This window comes from Emydura macquarii, unplaced genomic scaffold, assembly GCF_026122565.2.
Source record: "Emydura macquarii macquarii isolate MOO-44397 ecotype Brisbane River unplaced genomic scaffold, CSIRO-AGI_Emac_v2 contig_2699, whole genome shotgun sequence".
NCBI lineage: Eukaryota > Metazoa > Chordata > Testudines > Chelidae > Emydura > Emydura macquarii.
Genome location: NW_027132836.1, coordinates 4,363,490 through 4,385,831, shown reverse-complemented (window position 1 = coordinate 4,385,831; position 22,342 = coordinate 4,363,490). Strand labels below are relative to the sequence as shown.

Below are 22,342 nucleotides of genomic sequence, written 5' to 3'. Positions count from 1 at the left end.
CTGGGAGCTTGTGTTCTTCATGAACACACCATTGTGAGTAGCTTTCCTATCGAGCTACCCTGAGGAATGTCCTCTCTGTTCTGGGCTCCTGTTTGAGCCCTCAAAGCCAAAGCCCAGGTGTTCCTTAACTAATTAACTAATGCCCAGCTATTTATCCAATTAACCATCTATAGGTGGATCTGGGTTGGCTCATTCTCCTCAGTGGAGCCCGTCTCAGCAAGGCTGGGTGCCTGACCTCTCAGAAGGCCAGCCCCTGTGATGCATCCTAAAGGGAGTTTTAATTACTTGGATTTCCAGAAAGCAGGTGCTTGTGAAAGGTCTTGTTGAGATCTGTATATACTATGGCAGTTCTCAGACTTGGTCTACACTTAAAAGTTAGATCAGCTATGGTGATGTAACCCCCAACGTGGGTGCAGCTACATTGGTGCAAGAATGCTTGACCTAGCTACCATAGCTTGGTGTTTTGGAGTTCCTACAGTGGTGGGGGGAAAAAACCCTTCCATTGCTGTAAGAAGCATTTGCACTACAGCGCCATAGCTGTGCTGCTGTAGTGCCCATAGTGTAGACATAGCCTGAGGGTAGCTTGCTATAGTCTTGTAACATTTTTAAATGTTAGAGGGTGTTCTGTGCCATGGGTCTCTGGTGAAAACAAGATTATATTTCAAAAAGGCACCCTAAGCCATGTTTAATTACTTTGATCTCCAGTCCAGTGCACTAAGTCGTCTTTCCCCTCTGATTAACAGGACAAGCGCAACGTTCCTTAGCTCCAGCAGTCAGCCCAACACAGAGCAAACCACAGCAACAGAATGGGAATTCAGCAGTAGGTAAGACCCTTCTCATTCAGGATGTTTAAATATTAGTTGGCAATATTGAATTGAATCATGAGTCTGAATTTGTTTAGGGCTGGAAAGTAAACCAGCTAGAGAACCTTATAACAGCAGCGAATGGGGACAGCTTCCAGGCATCACTTCAAAGTGCCTAGAAAAGAGAGGGCAAGAAGTTGTTCTAATCCAGAAAATGAAAAGCATAGCAACAGACAAACAGTAAATGACTTTTCATTCACTTACTGTCACTGAGAGAATGCTCTCCTAGAATCTTTGGAATCTGTTTCTGCAGTGAAAAAGAACTACTGCCTTTAAAATATTCATACTCTTCTGTGAGAGAAGAATGAAGAGTCCATTTTAAAATACACTTAGTAAAAAGTCTGGACCTCATTTGGAAAGTGGCATATGTTTGACGGCTTTTGGTTTAGATGAAACTACATGGTGCCCTGTAGACAACTAATTATGATTCCAAACTGACTGAAAGGGAATGTCAGTGCTGAGCCATTGAAACAGAATGGTTAGATGTTAAAGGAATAAGGTTACATTGAAACTGCCTCTATAAATATTAGTTCTTGGCAAAGGCTTTAAATTGGCACATAAATTGTCCGTCGAGTAACCCAGGGAAGCTAGCAGCTTTTCTGAAGCCAGAGCACGAAGCTGCTACTCCTAGGGTCCCTGGGTTGGGGCCTGGTGTCGAGGGTGGGACTGGGCCCCCCACATCACCTACTGGCCATTCACTGGGCGGGGCAAGAGTCCCAGCGAAGAGGCAAGGGCCTATGAGAACCAGAGATGGGATCTGGAGGCAGCACGGAGCGGCCATCTTAGAGAGGCTGTATTATTCTCCCCCACCACTAGAGGGTGGAAGAACACTAAAGGGTGAAACAGTTCCCTGACCTACTGCTTGAAGGAAGTGCTGGACGCACTGACGTAGCGAAAGAGCTTTGTCGCACTATATACAATGGTGACTGGAGTCTTATAAATGTCTACATGCCCTTTCTTCTACTTGCTTATGTGCGTCGACTTTCTGTAGCCTAATGAGAGAACTTCTTTTGCAGATGAATAGAGTGGTGCCCATCTTGGCAACTGCAACTTGAATTTAACTAACTTTAATCTTTGTCTATAAATAGAAAACAAAAGTGCAAGATCATTCTCAGTATTTTGTCCGAGTTCTATATAGCTGAACTTGTGTGTTTTTTCTAGGTCTCGCTACTACTAAGTACCATGGCCCCTCAAAGCAGTTTGGTAAAACAAGTGGTGCCAGCCTCTTGAGCACACCTGGTGGATCACAGTCTAAAGTGGTACCAATTACCAGTCTGAACCCATACCAATCCAAGTGAGTTTACAGCATCTCTACCAGCCAGGTTCAAAAACTATTGCAGGCATGAAGGAACAATGCTCAGAGTAAATTTCTGCTGTCTCAGAAACATCAGTCTTTTAAGTCTCTTAAAACATTCTTTAATTTCTGTTTGGACACAGTGTCCGTTACCTTTAGTACCAGCTGTGTTGAGGTATTTTTTTCATTACCCCATATGTTTGCAACTCTGACAATCGGAGATTAGGCTCTGGACCACCTTGTAAAGTTGGTAACAGAGTCTGTGGGATCTGGTGACTGTGGCCTGTTACTATTGTACATTGCGTGAAAATCAATTGGTGTGTTCCACCATAGGTTTCCTTTTGGTAGCCTGTTGATCTGCTCCGCCATAAACTTGTTCACCCTGGCTGCAGGAGAAATGACATTCTGTTACATCCACATGCTCTTAAAAATATTTTGGGAACATCAATAGTTAAATTATACGAACTGGTGTGCTTTACTCCATATTTTATCAACTGTTTGAGCCCTAAAATTAGACTCCTGCAAGGTTCTAACATATGGCATTTCAGTAAAGGCATATTGCTGTACTGGGAGTGCTCCATAGAGAAGAGTGAAGGATTAGAGGGTTACTTCTAAAGTAGGAGAATTGTTTGGTGCTTTCATGCCATACACCTTGCAACTGACTTCGTTTTCTTAAATTTTGTTGCTTCTATATAGTTTCTCTTTTAATGGTGCAGACAGTATACCCTTTACACAGACATGGAGAATCATTGAGATACCATGGAGAATCCTAGGTTTTAAATTAATGTCTTAAGAACTGAAAGTCTGTAAAATTTATAAGACTCCAGTCCATTCTAAAAAAGGACATTGGAGTACTAATTCTTACTCTCTTTTTTTCCAGGTGGACCATTTGTGCTCGTGTTACCCAAAAAGGCCAGGTTCGCACATGGAGCAACTCCCGTGGTGAAGGAAAGCTGTTCTCTATAGAGCTGGTTGATGAAAGTGTAAGTGCTGTGCTTCGTTGTGGTTTTGATCCCAACACAAAGCACATACTACCATGATGGGAGCCATGGAAGTACATAGATAGGAGCAGATGAGTTCTTGAGAAACAAAGTTCCTCTCTTCATGTAAATGTGAGAAGGAAGAACAAAGGAAATGGTGGCAGATTTGTTACAGAGAATGGCATTCTTTGAGGTGTTAATGTATTTTATGGTCCCACATTCATTCATTCAGAGTCTTTACAGCTATCTAAAATGAGACCCTAAATAAAGTTATTTGCCTCTTTTGTTAACCCCATCTAAAATGCGGTATGTGGCCAAAAATGGTGGTGGCATCAGAATCTGGTCTCTACAAGGACATACAATACTTCTGGTTTGTGGCGCTCCCCTTGGCAGATGAATCCCATTGCTGTTGCTTGGACTTAACATTGGTAATATAAGGAATAAGACATGGAATTTAAATGAGCAGCATCTCCCAGTAGAAACTCTCATTTTAATTGGGAAATTAGAATGTATAAAATGTAAAACAGAAATTCCATTTCTGGTTTGTTTTGAGGAGTGGAGTCTGGTCAATCTAACTCTGCTCTTGAGGTTTATCACCCAAATCTCCTGATTAAATTATTCTGTTGCATAGCAACTTGTTTGTTTGTATGAGATTATTTTTAGTACCAAATGTGTGTTTCATAATTCAACACATCTTCATCAGCCATTTATTTCACTTCTGTGTGCTTTCAGCATTTTGATTGACAGTTTTTATTTTAATTTTTGATATTTCTATTGCATAAATATCTTAACTAGTGGAATTCTAGCTCTGCCATTAATTGTCACTTAAGGAAGGGCTTGTCACAACACACATTGCTGTACTGATCAGGTGTGATGTCATCCCCTAATTTGTGGAGCTAAATATTATATCTAAAACAAGGTATTGCCTATTGTGTAAAATGACACGATTAATGTAAGGTTCGGGCATATCTGTTCAGAGCTACATTTCTTTACTACAATATGATGGCATACTACACTCACCACTGCATCTCATTCTGGAGTTTCTTATATGGGTTAAGACATGGAGATAGGTCAGATGGTCAAGCAAAGGATTTATCGTCCTAGTTATAACTAAATATGTATGGAGAATGGTGTTTGTTTCTTGTGTGCCTGGATCTTGCCTGACAGAGCATTCCACATCTGTAGAAATGGTACCACTTTATTTTGGAAAGATTTTTGCATGCTGAATTTTAGTTCTAACTGGCTCTTGCATTTTCCTGCAGGGTGAGATTAGAGCTACTGCTTTCAATGATCAAGTGGACAAGTTCTTTCCACTCATTGAATTGAACAAGGTACAGTATCATTGTTTATCTTATAGCCAGATATGAGCTAAAGACAGGTGTTCACAGAGTACAGAGGGTTGTTTAATGGTGAATGTAAGCCATTTGCAGCATTTCATTGCATGCGTATCCTATGTTTCATCACTTCTTTTCTTGTAGGTGTATTACTTCAGTAAAGGCCATCTGAAGACAGCTAACAAGCAGTACACAGCTGTGAAAAATGACTACGAGATTACATTCAATAATGAGACTTCAGTTATACCCTGTGATGATGGTCAGCATCTTCCTTCGGTTCAGTTCGAGTTTGTGCCCATCTCTGACTTGGAGAACACATCCAAAGACTCAATTGTCGGTGAGCTGTAAGGCTTAAAATCAATCGTCTTATACCAAATACTGGGGGAGCAGATGAAGAAACCTGAAGTGATATGTGACTGATAAGTTCTCTGTTAGACATTGATACTCAGTTACTGCAATGGTGGGTGCCCCTAGAAATGCCACATGTAGTTACTTTTACTAGTATTGCTGTTAGGGAGTTTTAGTTCTTTGTACTAACTGTGCACACTGATTTATCTGTCAGCTTGCAATATAAACTAGAGGATGAGTGGGGCCACAGATCTGATGTCTTCCAGTAACCAGCTTCCCAGGGAAGATGCAAAGAACAGTTTCCCCTCATTCTGAATGTATGCAGCTCTTCCTTAATTTGGCTTCTCTTTTCTATCAGATCATCTCTGCAGTGAATTTGGCATGACTTCTTGCATCTGAATCCAAATCATAGGACTGTCTTGCTTTGTTTCACTAGGAACTCTGAAACTAACTCAGTGGGTAGAGCATGCTGGAAAGATCTGGGGCTTGGGTGGTAGTTCTCAGCTGTATTGGCTCATCAGAAATACGTTGATTCAGAGGTGTTCAGATTGGAGTTTTAGAGATGGATGTCAGAGTTCAAAGCAATATAGAGATTAGAGCACATATTGCATGAATTTATCACTTCTAAAGTATCCAAACATGCTTGGGGTGCCAAATGAAAATGGCTTTGGTGTCCTCATCATAGTTCCTAACAGATGCTTGTCTGCATAATAGCCACTTTATAATCCCTTGCTCAAGAGAGCCTCATACTGGTACAGCAAGTGGTGCTGCAAGGTGAGAATTAAGGCCCTTTGGTATGGGAGAATATTGTGCAGAATCTTAATCTACCTGGTGTGATGAGTCCATTACTTTCATGAATGCTAAATTCATCAACAAAATAGTATTGCAAAGATATAATGGATTTTTCTTTCACTAACAGCCTTTCTACTTTAATACACCAGGGTGCTCAGGTTTTAGTCTTTGTAAAATTTTAATGGAGTTTTAGAATCTCACAAGATGTAATCTGATGCTACCTATGTGTGAGTTCTTCCCTTGCAGTCTTTGCTCATCTTCCCCAGCCATGACCTTCAAATAATTCTAACTGAATTATGCCTACTTTTCAGACATAATTGGAGTCTGTAAAAACTACGAAGATATCACTAAAATTACAGTGAAATCTAGCAATAGGGAGGTGTCCAAAAGGAATGTGTATTTGATGGATACATCTGGGAAGATGGTGACAGCTACTCTGTGGGGAGATGAGGTAAGTGCCCTGTTACCCATTCCTCTTTCTGTATATCTGAAAGCTAAGAACGGGTATGGTACATCACTTGAGGCAGGGGAAGATCAGGGTGACTTGTGTGATCTGTCTGGATTCCTTGAGTATAAGCATAAGCAGTCAGTCTTTAATCCTGGTCTTGTACTACAGTTGGTTTGCACTGCTGAATATTGGGGTTGGCAGGGTGGATTGATTTTTTGTTTTTTTTAAATCATCAATTTTAATAATGATTTAAATCAGCAAGCAGGAAATCTTGATTTAAATTGCCAGTTTTAGTCATATTTTGCATTTGTACTTTTTAGTTATTTTCCTAAAGAAGGGTTGATTCTGATTGATTGGTTGGTAACAGTTATAACATGTTGATTTGTAACTAAATATAGCCTCTATACCAAATTTTGTGCTTCTTTTTGCTAACCAGGAAGATGCACTTTATCGATATGCAATTCTATAGCTTAATTTACGTTTATTCAGGTTCTTATTTTTATATTTTTTATTATATTAGAAATAGTGAACGATGTATTTTTTACTAGACAAGGAAGAATTATAGAATCCTATAAATGTAGAGCTAGAAGGGACATCAATTTTTATAAGCATATTTTAAATTTATAAGCATACTCTCCACTCTATTATCCAAGTCACTAATGAAAATATTCAATAGTACATACTCAGGACAGATTTCTACAGGCTCCCACTAAGTACGTCTTCTCAATTTGACAGCAAACCATTGATAACTACTCTTTGACTATGGTCTTCCAACCTATTAGGTGCCCACTTTTTATTGATTTCATATAGACCACATTTCCCTAGTTTGCTTATGAAAATGTCATGTGGGACTGTCAAAAACCTTACTAAAATCAAGATCACATCTACGCCTTCCTCCCTATCCACTAGGCTAGTAATTCTGTCAAAGATGGTAACTAGATTGAGTTGGCATGATTTGTGCCCCTTATTGCCAAGAAGGCTAAGGCCTTTTTGGCTGCATTAGTAGGAGCATTGCCAGCAGATTGAGGGAAGTGATTATTCCCCTCTACTTGGCATTGGTTGAGGCCACATTTAGAGTATTGTGTCCAGTTTTGGGCCCCTCCTACAGAAAGGATGTGGACAAATTGGAGAGAGTCCAGCGGAGGGCAACAAAAATGATTAGGTGACTGGGGCAGATGGTTTATGAGCAGAGGCTGAGGGAACTAGGCTTGTTTAGTCTGCAGAAGAGAAGTATAAGGGGGGATTTGATAATGCCCTTCAGCTACTTGAAGGGGAGTTTCAGGGAGGATGGAGCTAGGCTGTTCTCAGTGGTGGCAGATGACAGAACAAGGAGCAGCAGCCTCAAGTTGCAGTGGGGAAGGTCTAGGTTGGATGTTAAGAAAAACTTTTTCATTAGGAGAGTGGTGAAGCACTGAACTGGGTTACCTAGGGAGATGGTGGAATCTCCATCCTTAGAGATTTTTAAGGTCTGGCTTGACAAAGCCCTGGCTGGGATGATTTAGTTGGGGTTGGTCCTGCTTTGAGCCAGGGTTTGGACCAGATGGCCTCCTGAGACCCCCTCCAGCCGTAATATTCTATGAGAGGTACCATTGGGAAGGAAGGAGTGCATAAGACCAATTCTAATGGCATCTTACTAATCAGCAAATGTGCAGAGCACGGCCTTATGATTACAAATACAGTCTTCAGACAATGCAACAAGCAAAAACTTGGCAACATCCCCTCTCAAAACAGTGGCACCCTTTGGACTAGGTCATTGTAAGAACATAGGAGAAAAGGGCTTGTCTTCACTTACCTCGGAGATTTGGCGGCAGTTGATCAGAGTTACGCAAACTTTGCAAAAACTTGCGTAATTCCGGTCGACTTCTGTTCTGCACGCCATTTTCACTGCAAGGTGCCACTTGAGAAGGTGGTCTTAATACGTCAATTTCTGGATCGACTGAGCGGGTCTTCAGTGACCACTCAGTCGATCCAGATAAGTCAATCTGATGGCAGCGAATTTGCCGCCGTCAGTGAAGACATAGCCTAAGAGACATCCAAATTACCAGTGTCATGAGAAGACCCCATGATTGCTGGAATTACCATCATCTGGTTAAGGCAGCCATGTCCATCATGATTGCACTAAAACATAGAAAGCAATCCAAATCACTTAAACGGAAATACAACATCCAATGACTTAAATCCTCAGAGCACCAAAATAATTTCCAAGTACATCTCAGTGGAAAAATCTCTGGAAATGACAACACAAGTGTCGAAGAAGACTGGGAAGCCCTAAAACAGATTATCTATGCAGCTTGTGAGGAATCTATTGGCCTTGCTACTCACCACCATGAGGACTGGTTTGACAATAATATCGTCGAGATCACAGCCCTCTCGGACCAGAAAAGAAAAGCTTTCTGCGACTGGCAAAACAACCCATTGTTTAGCCAGAAGCAGAGCTTTTTCCATCAGATCAAAGATGAGGCTCAACGGAGGATCTGAGAAATTTAAAAACACATGGTGGGAGGACAAAGCAAAATAAATTCAAGTATTTGCTGACAGCTATGATATGCAGAGCTTTTTTCTGTGAGACAAAGACCTTGTTTGGACCAAACTCATGTAGCCTTACACTGCTGATATCTGAAGATGGTAGTACCCTTCTTAAAGACAATGAATCTATCAAAGAGTGCTGGAAGGAACACTACCAAAAGCTTCTAAATAATCAACTGTGATCAATGATACCATCGATTTCTCAGCACCCAGTCTGAGAAACTCTTGCCAGTCCACCAACAACTTGTGGAGGTGTGTAATGCAATTGAGCAAATGAAGAACAATAAAGCATCAGGTCCTGGTGGCATACCAGCTGAAGTACTGAAAGTGGGAGGAGAAACATTGACAAACAAGCTCCACTAGCTGTGTCTTAAAATCTGGCACGCTGAAGAAATCCCCACTGACTTACGCAATGCTAACATCACCATTTTAGAAAAGGTGATAGGGCCAACTGGGGTAACAGCCAAGACGTTGCCCTTCTCTCCGTCGCTGGGAAGATTCTTGCTAGAATATTACTGAATTGTCTGCTTCCTCTCTCAGAGGAAGAACTCCTAGAGTCTCAGTGTGGCTTCAGCCCATCACAAGGCACCACTGATATAATTTTCTCAGCTAGGCAGATCCAGGAAAAATGTTAAGAGCAACATCAGGAGCTGTATATGGCTCTGTGGAAAATCACATCAAAGTTTGGTTGCCCAAGTAAATTTATCACCACTGTAAGACTCCTCCAGGACCAGATGACTGCTCCATCCTGTGAAGTGGTGCTATCTCTATGCCCTTTGTCATCCAAACTGGCATAAAGCAAGATTGTGTACTCATACCCTCTTCTCCATTTTCCTAGCAGCTATGAAAACATTAATCCAAGATCATCTGCCGCTGGGCATTGGCATCCAATATAGGACCAATGGCGGCCTTTTCAACCTCTCTTGTCTTGGTGCCTGAACTAAAGTAACATTGTCAATAATAACCAAACTCCAGTACGCAGATGATACTCTTTGGAGGATTTACAAACCGCCCTTAATTACTTCTCTGAAACTTACAGAAGCCTTGGGCTAACTCTGAAGATCGACAAAACAAAAGTCCTCCACTAGCCTGCTCCTGATCAATCATCAGACCAAACAAGGAAGATCTACGTTGACAGAGGAACTGGAAACTGTAGAACATTTTGCCTACCTTGGTAGCCTTCTCTCACAGAGGGAAAATATAGATATCGAAGTTCAGCACAGAATCTGCTGTGCCAGCCTTGACTTTGGCAGACTGTCTCACCAGGTGTTCAAAAAGCATGATATTAGAACATACACTAGACCAGTAGTTCCCAACCCGTGGCCGCAGGCTCTTTCAAAGTGGCCTGCCACTCCCCTCACACTGACTACAGAAGGGGACCACTGTCTAAGGACCCAGACAGCGCGCGTTGCCGCGCGGCTACAAGACCGGTGCAGGCTCCTTGCTGCAGCCAAGGGGATGGGAGATCAGCGCTCCCCTCCACCTGACCGTAGCAGGGAGCATGGCAAAGCACTTCGCCTGTGTCTATAGGCGCTGGGGTCCCTGCTGGAGCCAGAGGGAGGGGAGCACTGATCTCCCGTCCCCCTGGCTGCAGAAGGGAGCCACTGCCTAGGGACCCAGATGGCGTGCACAGGGTTACAGGATGCGTGTGGTTTCCCTGCTGCAGCTAGGGAGACGAGAGGTCAGCGAGGAGGCAGCATCCTTACTGAACTCCTGTCCCCCTGGCTGAGAGGGGAGGAAGGGAGAGGCTGCTGGCAGAGCAGCAGGATCCACCATACTTGGAGGGGCAGAACTCTAAAAATCAGTACCTTCCAGTTTGGTCTGCACTTAGCGGGCCACCCACCATGACTTAGCTGTCTGGCCATGTTCAGGCCATGCTTCAGTGTGTTGTGACAGTCACTCATCTACGCTAGTGCTTTGTCTGTGAGTGTATAACATACTGTGAATAATTTGTAGGTGTAAAATAGTGAATGTAAAAATGAGCACAGTAGCATCAAAATGTTCATTATATATTTAAAGTAATCTGTAGTCTTTAATGGTGTATACATCAATACATTTTTTATGAGTTGATAGACTGGTGGCCCTTCAGAGTTGTAAAAAAGGTATTTGTGGCCCTTGAGCCAAAAAGATTGGGAACCACTGCAGTAGACTTAGCTTACAAAGCGCTGGTAATTCCAACTCTCCTCTATGGCTGAGAGACATGGGTGACCTACAGAAAACATTTGCAAAACTTGGAATGCTAGCACCAGCACTTTCTCCGGAAGATTTTCAACATAAAGTGGGAAGATTGCCACACTAACATTAGTGTGCTCACGGAGGCCAACATCTTTAATGTTTGAGGCCCTGATTATTCAGCGCCAGCTAAGGTGGAGTGGGCACTGTGTGCATATGTCTGATGCACGCCTATTAAAACAACTGTTGTATGCCCAACTCACCAAAGGAGAAGGGAAACGGGAAAGCTAAAAGAAACGCTTTAAAGATACTCTCAAGACAAACATGAAAAGATGTGACCTCAACATCACACACTGGGAGATAGTCACCCAAGACAGGGCAAACTTGTGAAGACTTGTCAGAGAAGGAATGACCACTTTTGAGGAAAATTTCCTCACCTTGGTTTAAAAAAAAATGCCAGAAAAGAAAGGACCAACAACTGTCATGTAGCAATCACAGTCCACTCCACCTTCCAACACCATCTGCCAACGAGTCTGCAGCTCAAGGATAGGACTTTTCAGTCAAATGACCCACATAAAACACAACCTGTGAAAGAGATCACCCTCAACCACAAGGCATCGACAATTATCTTCCAGGACAGTGGTTCTCGACCTATTTACCTTTGTCGGCCACATATGCAGCTCTCTGTGTTATGTGGACCACATCCACACAATATATATACTATCGGTATGGCCCTGAAGATGTCACATGGACCTCAGCTGTGTGCTGATTGGGCCACAAGCAGCCCACGGGTAGAGAATCACTGCTTCAGGGGCTTACAGATTGTTTAATTTTGTTTCAGTGTTTCCAAGTATTGAAGTTAGGCTGACTGGCCTATATTCCCTGGTCCTCTTTGTTCCCCTTTTTAAAGATAGGTATTATATTTGTTCTTGTCCAGTCCTCTAGGACCTCACCCATCCTCTGAGTTCTTTAAGATAATCATTAAAGGTTCTGAGATGGCTTCAGCTAGTTTAAGTACCCTCGAATGAGTTTTTTGTCAGGCCTTGTTGATTCTAAATTATTTAAAGTCTTTAACCTGTTCTTTTCCTATTCTAACTTGTGTTCCTTCCCCTGGCTGTTTATATTGATTGTGTTAAGCATTCACTGTAGCTAGTGAACTGAAGTGATTGTTTCTGGTCACCATGACCTTCAAGATTTTGGAATTAGTGGATTTCATCCTCTGGCGCTTAGTTTTTATTCACAGATTTGAAGAAAAAATATTATCCTGCTTTTTCAGCTCGCAACTGGTTTCTTAACTTTTAATGAACTAGTAATTGAACTAAACTAACTGAACAAACTGATATGAAGAACATATTCCCTCTGCTCCTGAAAAAGAGGTTGCTGCTGTCAAAAGCCTTGTTTGCCACCAAGTTTTAAAGAAAGTCAAACAATTGAACTGGGGGAAGTCACTGGCTAAACACCAGGAACCAGAGTTTGTTGAAGTGGTAATCATGACTGCTTATTTTTTATATTTAACTTACATGATTTTACTTGATTGTAACATAGGGTGTCTGTTTTAAATAGGTTTTATTTTTAAGAATAAACCTGTATTTGATTTAAATAAAAAAATCTGATTTTTTTTTTTACTATTATTGAGGGGGTGGTTATGTGTAAGAATATTTCATGATCTCTTTGAGTGTGGCGGGTGTGACCAACACCATTGCCAACTGTAGTCTTAATCTTTCAGTTTCTCCACCCCACCACAGCATGATGGCAACACAGCTTGCTATGAGTGGTCCCTTGCCTGAGGGCTATGGGTTCCAGAAACTTCTTACCCTTCAGCACCTCCCTTTAGAGGTTATGGGGTTCTCTTCTCTTTGGGGATGTCTCTCTGAAAGGGCCCAGATAACAGCAATCTTAATACATCTTGTTTCAGTTAAACAGAAAATGGAATTACATTAAGCAAAAGCCTTTTTCCTTTCTCTAGATTTATGATTCTCATAAGCTAAACTAGGTAAGGCATTCTCAGTTTAGTTAGAGCAGTGTTTCTCAACCTTTTAAGTAACAAGTTACCCCCAACGTCTGAAAATTTTAATAAGTACCCCAACACTCAATATTCCATGGGATTTTATATTTACAGACTAATGTGAGCCATATGTTGGAAGAAGGGCTGAATATAAAAGGCTGTGATATGACAGATGTCAGATCTAGTGTGGGCAGCGTTACCACCTTTACATCAAGGGTGCACAACTCAAGTATATACCTGGGCTAGAGGTGATGTTGGCCAAAGCTAGGAGGCTTTGAGTGGCATGCCAATGCTGGAAAATATAAAGCACCACACTGAATTTTTGCATAGATTTGAGAGGAGGAAAGGGTGAGAGAGAGACAGGAAAAGAGGGTAACTGGTAAAATCTGGGGCTGTCGTAGTTGTCAATTTCACTGCTCAGCTAGTGAAGTTTTCTGGGCACTGGGCTGTGAGACAGGGAGAGGGGCTGCCACCTGGCTGCCAGCCCAGGAGGCGGGCAACTGCCACCCAATCCAAGCTGGGGAAGAGGAGGCTTCCATGCCGGCTGGGACCCGGGGATGTGGGCAGGTGGCTGCTGCCCATCTTCAAGCTAGGGCCCTGGAGGCTGTCCTTTGGCTTGGAGCTGGGGCGCAGGTGGCTGCTACCCCTCTGCGAGCCCAGCTCACAAGATGCAGGAGGCTGCCACTGGGCTCCCACCTGGGAGCTGGGACCCAGCGGGAAGTGGGGAGCTGCTGCCCGCCTCCCCCAGAAGCTAGCAGCTACTGCTCACCTCCCAGCTGGGACTGGGCGGGAAGCGGGGAGCTGCCACCTGGCTTTTCCAGAAGTTGGCAACTGCCCCCCCACCTCTCCTTCACTTTGTTTTTCCCCGGATACCCCCTGCCTGTGTCTCGCGTACCCCTGGGGGAACGCGCACCACAGGTTGAAAAACTATGAGTTAGAGGACAAAAGAAAATCAAGTAGCTTGCACCTCCTGAAAGCACTGGACCACTCAAGTCCTCCTGTCAGCATGTCACTGTCTAGAGAGCGATCACTTTCAGGTTAAGTCCCTTCTGATCGAGGGCAGCTACACTCCCTTTCCAAATCAGTTTTCTCCAGTTAAATACACACAATTAAATAGGGTTTGGGGACTTCCTGCGTCCTCTGAGATTGGCCACTGAGGATACAAAAACCATTTAATCAATGATTAATAGCCTCTTTTCAAAGGCTTAACAATCTAGTTTTGATACTGTACCTCTTAGATTTAGCCAAACAACTTGGTCTAGCTTTGGCCTGTTTTTAGTCATGATCTATGAATTAAGAATCGAGGTAAGCTGCCACATTGGGCCATTACTATTTTATGTGTTTTCACAGGCTGAAAGATTTGATGGTTCTAGACAACCTGTGGTAGCAATCAAAGGAGCCAGAGTGTCCGATTTTGGTGGCCGGAGTCTCTCTGTCCTGGCCTCGAGCACAGTCGTGGTGAACCCAGATAGTCCAGAGGCGTTTAAGCTCCGAGGATGGTAAGACTGTGTATTTGTGTTGAATAGAAGGGACTGCATAGTACTTGACTTTAACTTGTTGTGGTTTCTAGTCATTGTTTTAGCCCTCTAATCTATCTGTGAGCAGTCTACAGAGCATTAAGAAGGGGAGCAGAGGGTTTGGGTTCTAGGTAGAACAGTTTCTATTTCTCTTGGAGGCGTTATGGCCTCTGAGAGGTTGGTTTAAAAATTCTTAAACTGACAAACCTATAATCCTGTGACAAACCATGAAGAATTGGAGTAGAAGCAATTAGAGTGGAAATGGTGCATGCTGACCCAGAACTTTGGAAGGCAGCATGAAATCAGACTTTTAACAATTCTGCTTTTGTTGGTTTTACCTGAGACAGTGTTTTTCTTCCACAAGCTTTATTTACTCTGCAGGATCTTATGTGGATTCAGCTAGCGTGGGTGGGAGGAATAGTTTTGATTCTTGAAAGATTTTATTGTTGTATTACAGTCTCCTTTTCCTTGAGATGCCTTTTATGGTATAATAAAAGAACATCACATCTTTGTCAGCAAAGTAATGTAATTCCAGAGGTGCCCACTAGTGCTGCTAGATTACAAGCCCTGTTAATAGGGAACTAGAAGTGTAGGAAGAATGGTCTAGTGGATAAGGCACAGGACAGGCACTGAGGTCCTAATTCAGTGCTTGCCTCAGTCATAGACTCACTGTATGACCTTAATCACAGATCACTTCATCTGACCTGTGCTTCCATTTCTCACCTGTAAAATGAGGATAGTATTTCCATACCTCACAGGGCTGTTGAGGTTAAAATTATTAATGGTTGTGGGGTTTAGATACTACTGTGATTTTCATTAGATGCTGTTTTTTACGAAGTGCTTGTCAGCGTGCTCAGTCCTTGCCAAATACAAAAGTAGCCCTTCCTTCAAGGAGCTTACACTTTCAGTAGACAATGAGCATCAAATGAATTGGGAAATGTGGAAGAGGTTTCTATCTTAAGATACATGTTTTGTTTGTTTTAATGTAAGTGTAGGCTAATGTTTTTGAGCTCTGCAAAATAAGTGAGGTTTGAGGAGACATTTGAAAGGGGAGGGAGCCTGATGGAGGGCATACCATGGAAAAAAGTGTGAAAACAAGCATGACTGAAGATAAGAGGGGAGAGGAGAGGATAAGAAGTGAGATCTAAGATACAAGACAGAGCAGAGGCATGCATCCTGAAAGGTGGTGATGAGAAGCTTTATCCCACCCAGGTATTTGGAATTAAGTTGCAGAGAAAACACTCCAAACTATAATTCAATGGAATTGCTACCTTTAAATAAACAACCAGTGTTGAGCATCATAGCTTTATGGAAGGGAATAGTGTATTTCACATTGTACTTCAACTGCTTAAAAAGAATGTGGAGCAAGTTAGCCCATGACATGATCTACTAGACCTTCCTGATAGTTGGGCTTTTTCTCAAACTTCACTGGAATTAATATTTCATTGGTGGTTGCCTATGCACAATAACTTAGATTTCTTAAAATTACTTGGCCATGTTAGTGTAAAACTACCTGTGATGATTTAGTGCGATGCCTGCATTGCATTGTACTGAGAATCATAAAACCTTACAGTGCAGATGAGAGCACATGGCCTCCCTCCCAGGTGAACTGGAGACCCTTTCCTCCCTACGGAAAGCTAAACAAACACTGCATTAAAATAACAATGCCTTTCAATTCTTCAGTGATGTGAGAGAGAGACACCAATAATTACTTCAACTGTTGGGTTTCTTGGTTCTGGCATGTCAGAATCCTAAATAGTATCATTCTCTCTTTTTGAGAGTTATAGATTTTTGTTTGTTCAAGATCATGATGTCCTTCCGTCCATCAGAGGATACCTGGGATAGCTACCTTTCAAGTCTATCAGTGTCACTTGTCACCTAACTGAAGTTGCTGGAGTGTGAAGTGATGAGCTTTCACCACCCTGCTCCAAGCCTCTTCTGACCTTGAGGGGAGGGACAGATGGTTATACTTCAACCTCTGATTCTCCCACTTTGCACCATCTGCCTGCTTTTAGGCTTACTTTAATATTTGAGGGAAGTTTGGAGAAGATGTGCCTTTGGAAAGGGTCTGGAGTAAGGACTTGGGAACCTTTTAAATTGATACCAGTTACCTTGGGGGAAAAAAACTTTGGTTCCATTTCAGTGGTTCCCAGGCTTTCAAGTCTCCTCTCCCCAAGACCTCTGTTTCCTCCTTATGGGGCTTCCCTTCAACCCCATTCAAAGTGTACATAGGTTGAGGCAATGCTTCCTAAGAAGCCATTACCTCAGCCTTGCATGATTTCTGTTCAGTTTTCAATACGCAACTAAGTTAGCCAGGCACATGTAGGTGCTGCATCCTCCATACTTCATATGCTCAGCAAGATAATTGTATGCCAAGTGCAGTTGTCAGCAATTATAATTTGGTCAAATGCAAACCAGTTTTCACCAAAACACTCAAAGGGACTTCTCAGTGAGGTCTGTCTTCTTGACAGGTTTCAACTTTCACTCCCTAATCATTTGGGCTGTAAAGCTGTGCCCAAAAATGTTGCAAGAATTTGTAGTACAGCGGGTAAAGTGGTGGTCGCGCTCCTGAAAAATAGTTGAACTGTTTATTGCTCAAAATTTCCAGAAAAAAATCCCTTTTGGGCAAAGACTGAGCATGAGAAACTTCTGCCTCAGAGTGACTGAAAATGTTATTAGAATCAAAATCTTGCACAGTTTTACTTATAGTGGGGACTTCTACTGTTTCTTTGTGATGGATATAAAACTAGTAGGGTTTTTGAGAGCTTCTGCTACCCAAATCAGATATGCTATAATTCAATTACTGGTCATGGTCATGTTGATGCAAGAGTCTACTCTTTTGTGGATAGTGGTCTCTAGGAGGTTGAAGCAATTGAAATGAGCTTTCTGCTGAAATAGGTTTGCCACTTTGCCTCGTTGAAATTGCAAAATCACTTGAAAAGGGATTGTAGCACCAGCTTCACTGACAGATGTATTTGCTTATTTTAAGTCAGGAAATATGATCTATTAAACTCTGTTTGCTTTTCTTTCAGAGCAGCAGGAAAGATAATGGCACTTCGTAATTTAATTCTAATTATGCAAATATTATCTGGCTGCTTCTAAAATGCATGCAGTTCCTAGTTTGGCCACTAGCTGGCATCAAAGCTATGGACATGTAAAGCAGAATTTGTCCATCTTTGAGATTATAAAATACTATGCTAATTAAAACAGTACTAACTTATCCTGAAATGCTATTTTAGTGTAATATACACATGCTACTGTAATTGTTTCCTGTGCAAATCACTGATAAAATCTCATCTAAATTAAGTATATGCAACTAAATAAAAGCTTTTGGATAAGTGGGGCTGGTTTGTGTTCCAAAACTGGAAGAATCTCTGTGCTTTCAGGTTTGACTCTGAAGGGCAGCATTTGGAATGTACCTCAATCTCTGATATGAGAGGTGGACCAACACCTGGGGGAAATACCAACTGGAAAACTTTGTATGAGGCCAAATCTGAAAATTTGGGGCAAGGAGATAAGGTAAAATAGGGCTATTAAATGCGAATTGGGTATGATGCATAGAAAATAAGCTAGGTTTTACCCAGGTGTAGTGTTCGAAGTTTCCAGTTATTGAGGGATACCTGTGGAGTCTGTTAGAACTTTTGCTCTGACTGAGTTTGTCCAAAGGTTAATCAAGGTTAATCCTGAAGTTCATGGGATCATTTTTATTTATTTTTCATACTATAATAGCACCTAGAATCCCCAGCAGAGTGGGTCCTGAACAGAAAAAGAGAGACACATTCCATGACCCAAAAAGCTTTCAACTAAATAAACAAGACTAAATGTGGAAGGAAAACAAGCATAGAGAGGTGAAGTGACTTCCCCAAGGTCACCCTGCAGATCAATAGAAGAGTTGGAAGAGTGGGGTTAGAACCCATGTTTGAGTCCTGGTCTAGTGCTCTGTCCACTTGTTTACACTACCTCTTTAAATTTAAATTTAAATGCTAAGCTTCATGGCATAACCAGCCAGTATCTAAGGGTTAGGAAGAGACTTTCTAGATAGGCTATTCCATAATTGTCTGTTATGAAGTTTTTTGTGCCTTCCTCTGAAGCTTCTGGTGTTGGCCACTGTCAAACAGACTGGACTTGATGAATCATTGGCATGGCAGTTCTTTTGTTCTGCAGGCTTTGGTTTTATCCAGGGTTAGTCTGCAGGGCACTCTATTGTATAGATTCTCTGCCTTTTGTAACTTCACTCTCAGAAGTGAAAGGGGGGAAGTTCAAAATTTTGTTGTTGCGAATGAACAACAGAACATGAATCTCCAGTCTTGACTAGAGATGATGGGACAGCAAAAGTGCTTATTCGAATTAACTAGTGATTGTGAACATGGTTCAGTGAAGATTATGGGGCTGCATTTAACTTAATGGAGCCAAAGAACAGTAGTGACCACAGATTTGAGTTGCAAGTTGCAGTGACCCATAAATGTGAGGTCTGTTAGTCATAAAAATCCACCTATGGCCTTTCATGTTTTCCAATTAGTTTAGAACTCAGATTCAGAAAACAATCCCAGTGTTTTATGGCTAATGTTGCTCTCATTCTCTCAGGCAGATTATTTTAGCTGTGTGGGCACAGTGGTATTCCTTCGCAAAGATAACTGCATGTATCAGGCATGTCCCTCTCAGGACTGCAATAAGAAAGTGATAGACCAACAAAATGGACTGTATCGCTGTGAGAAATGCGATCGTGAGTTCCCCAACTTCAAGTATCGCATGATCCTTGCGGTAAGTAAAAGGATTAGGTGAAATACTGTTGCTCTTTGACCATGTGCCTAGTACAAACATAATTATACTCCTTTGTCTAAAAAAATGGGGCAGCAGAGCAGTGTGGTTCAATGTACGGTTCCTGTGGATAAATGACATTAAACAGTTTGTATGCTGTAACCAAGCAGGTAAGGAATATTTAATTGAGCTGATTAGCAGTTTGTTTCCTTGTGCTTCAATGAAAAAATTTTCTTTATTCCAAAAAGTTTCTGGCTAACCCAGTTGATTGTGGTTTTCAAATGTGGCATGCAGTGCAAAACATAGATGGCTCACACCTCTTCACTTCTGAAGATAAACTAATGTCAAATGGCATTTATGGAGAGCAGCAATTGCACTTTTACAGCTGATACCTATACTTAGTTTATCCTTCTGTAGGTAATGTTCTGTGTCTCATGCATTAATGGAGCCTGTTTTAGGATAGTGTGTCTGAGAATTGTTACCGTGACACCTGCTTGCACCGCTCACATTGAGATTCTGTTCAGCCTTTACATTTATAAAATGCTTGAAAAATAGTGGGTTGTGCCTGCCTTTAGAAGTGCTGTGCTCAGGGGTCTGCTTGGGAGGAGATCTCTCGCTGCAGTTCCACTTTGAGTAACACAAAGACTAAATGAAACAGTGCTTCCAAATGGAAATTCTCATCTCATTAGAAAATCTAAAAATGTGTACACTACCCTATAGATTAGTATTTCTTCTGTGGAGTGTAGGGGGATGTGGGAGGTATGCTCATGAGTTTCACACCACTTTAGTCTCCTGTTTTTTACACTCAATCATCACAGAAGCCAGAGTATTCACTTAAGGATTTTGTTTGGTCTTTAATTTGTACGACATTGTTCCTGGGTATTGTGTGAGTCTCAAAGTAGTGTGATCTTGCAGCTGTTCTTTGCTGAAAGGCCTAGATGAAGACGTTCAAGTTAAATTAGGACACAAATTGATTTCTTAAACTGATTGATTGGGTGATAGAGATTGCAGGCTCAGGTAAAGCTCCAGCCATGTCCCTTCCTAAAAGTGTATTGGCATCTGAGTTAGTGAAGACACCTACTGTTCTGTTGAAAGCACTATGCATCTGACACAACAAACAAAATCTTTGAAGTTTGTCATAGTCTGTGCATCCAGTCCTGGTTTCCAAATGAGATATGTATACAAGGCTTCTGCACAGCAGACCTTCCTGCCTGAGTGTAGTGTGACTGTTATCAATCTGCATGCAGCTGCTGCTCCTGTTCACTGGCATGAAAAAACATGTACTGCTGCTTTCAGCTAACTTCACTCATTGCTGTGTTGCACTGAAGATAATGGTCTGTGTTCTGCTGTCACTTACACTAGTACTTCAGGGTGATGGCAGCATACAGCCATTGTGTACCTTATTTCCCCGTATGTTTAAATTGCCAGCTTGTTGGCCTCTCCCTGTGACTGTGTGCAATTTAACACAAGCTAAGATTGAAGCATGTTGCTAGAGAGTTTCTGCAGATATGAAAAAGATTATTCATTGGGTGATGAAATGCAACACACATAGTTACAAAAGCCATGGGATTTGGGGCTGCAGTAGTCACACTCAAAGTTTAAAACTCTCCAGCTGTAAAATAAAACTTTGTTCTTGAGTTTTTTTGATTGGGAGGCAGTTGGATTAAATGGCTGTGTACTCTTTTTAGGTGAACATTGCAGACTGTCAGGAGAATCAATGGGTGACTTGTTTTCAGGAATCAGCAGAGGTCATTCTTGGGCAAAATGCTGCTTTCCTTGGAGAACTGAAAGAAAAGGTGAGTCAACCAGCTAGTTCTGTGGGGTTTTTTTGTTTTTGTTTTTAAATAAAGTAACTATCTAGATTATACAAGATTCTTTTTCCATGTGTTTTGTAAATTGAGATATTGGAAACCACCAGTGGTAGCTGTAGCATAGTGGCTCTGCCCTCAGAAAGGTCTCTTGTCCCTTCTGATCCTAAAGTTAGAAAGACTTCTGTGGTAATTCACTAATTCTAAAGGGCACTTGATGGGTGTATAGTGAGTTCTGTGTGGACAGACCCCCCCCATGCGCACACAACACCTTTGAAGGTAGTGGGGATTTGCAGGGGCTTAGGGTTCCACTCATGTGGCTCTTATTGCAAGATCAACTTTGTCTATTGAGATGAGTATGTGAGAGATGGAATTTGATTTTAGCCACAGAAGTAAGCAGGTGGACTCGCTCACTGGCGTGTATGCCAAAAAACACTCTCCAGCCTCAAGATTTCAGTCCCTTTCTCTTCAGGACTATAGCTTTATTTCTTCAAAATAACCCAAGCTTAACACATCAGTCATGTCCATTGCCTCTGATCAAGGTCTTCTCAAGGAGTGTGTCTATTAATACAGGCATATGCTCCACAGACCCTGCTCCCTTCTTCTTAGTTGTCTCTCTGCAGGATTACATTCTTCAGGCCATCTGCCTGAGAACCATACATAAACCAGGTTCTTTCCCCTGACCCAAGAACTCTTGTAGGTGCCTACTACTCTCTGCAGCTCTCCCCAGCAGCTGACTTGCTGGTTTTTGTGAGAACCAGATAATCTTGAAGCTGTCACCTGATCCTGGCCTCATAGCCTCTGCTGGGAGGCAGTTGACTAGTCACAGGTGCGGTTGGGGCCCAACTTCCCCTTAAAATGCTAACCATCCAGTGACACACATGGAGTGCAATGAAAGGAATAGTCTGTTTTTATTTCACTGTATTGAATCAGGTATTCAGAATGGTTTGAAAAATCTTATCAGCATTTCTCAGTCTAGAATGTATATTTCTAACGTGTATATTTCAATGTATATTTCTAATGTGCTTGTTTAAAACAAAACAAAAAATCCAGAACACTTCACAAATAATTCTCTTGACAATAACTGAGACAGAAGCACGGCTTCCTGCTTTCTTGGTCACACTAGCATAATCTCTTATCAGCTCACTTCTGAGGCTAATTTTACTGGTTCTGCTTAGTGGAATTCAGTTTTGTAGGCCTGACAAAAATTATGGCTTTTTAAATAGTGTTTACAGAGATGTTTTAGACCTTTGTCTCACCAGATTAGAATAGTTTTAAAATTAATAATAAACCACTTAAACTTTAATAAAAATGACTCTTTTCTTCTCTTTATGTATATATGCCTCTCCTCTACCAGAATTTCATTCCCTTCTCAAAAACCAAAACCAAAAAAAACCCCAAAAAAACCTTTTTTCTAGCTTTTTCTCTTGAAAATGGTCATTTAGTGTCAAAGCTCATATCAGAGATGAAGCAGGTCATTCAGAAATACTTGGCTTA

The 22,342-nt window shown here is 41.7% G+C and overlaps 1 protein-coding gene across 1 annotated transcript in view; it reads left to right on the top strand.

Moving 5' to 3' along the window:
• RPA1 (replication protein A1) overlaps positions 1–22,342 on the top strand; it is a 33,234-nt gene that overhangs the window by 7,319 nt on the left and 3,573 nt on the right. Inside the window, exons 6-15 of the mRNA XM_067565980.1 lie at positions 744–824; positions 2,025–2,157; positions 3,038–3,140; positions 4,400–4,468; positions 4,616–4,808; positions 5,923–6,062; positions 14,113–14,261; positions 17,666–17,798; positions 18,864–19,040; positions 20,726–20,833. Of these exons, the coding sequence (XP_067422081.1) occupies positions 744–824; positions 2,025–2,157; positions 3,038–3,140; positions 4,400–4,468; positions 4,616–4,808; positions 5,923–6,062; positions 14,113–14,261; positions 17,666–17,798; positions 18,864–19,040; positions 20,726–20,833 (1,286 nt within the window). The remainder of the gene's footprint in view (positions 1–743; positions 825–2,024; positions 2,158–3,037; positions 3,141–4,399; positions 4,469–4,615; positions 4,809–5,922; positions 6,063–14,112; positions 14,262–17,665; positions 17,799–18,863; positions 19,041–20,725; positions 20,834–22,342) is intronic.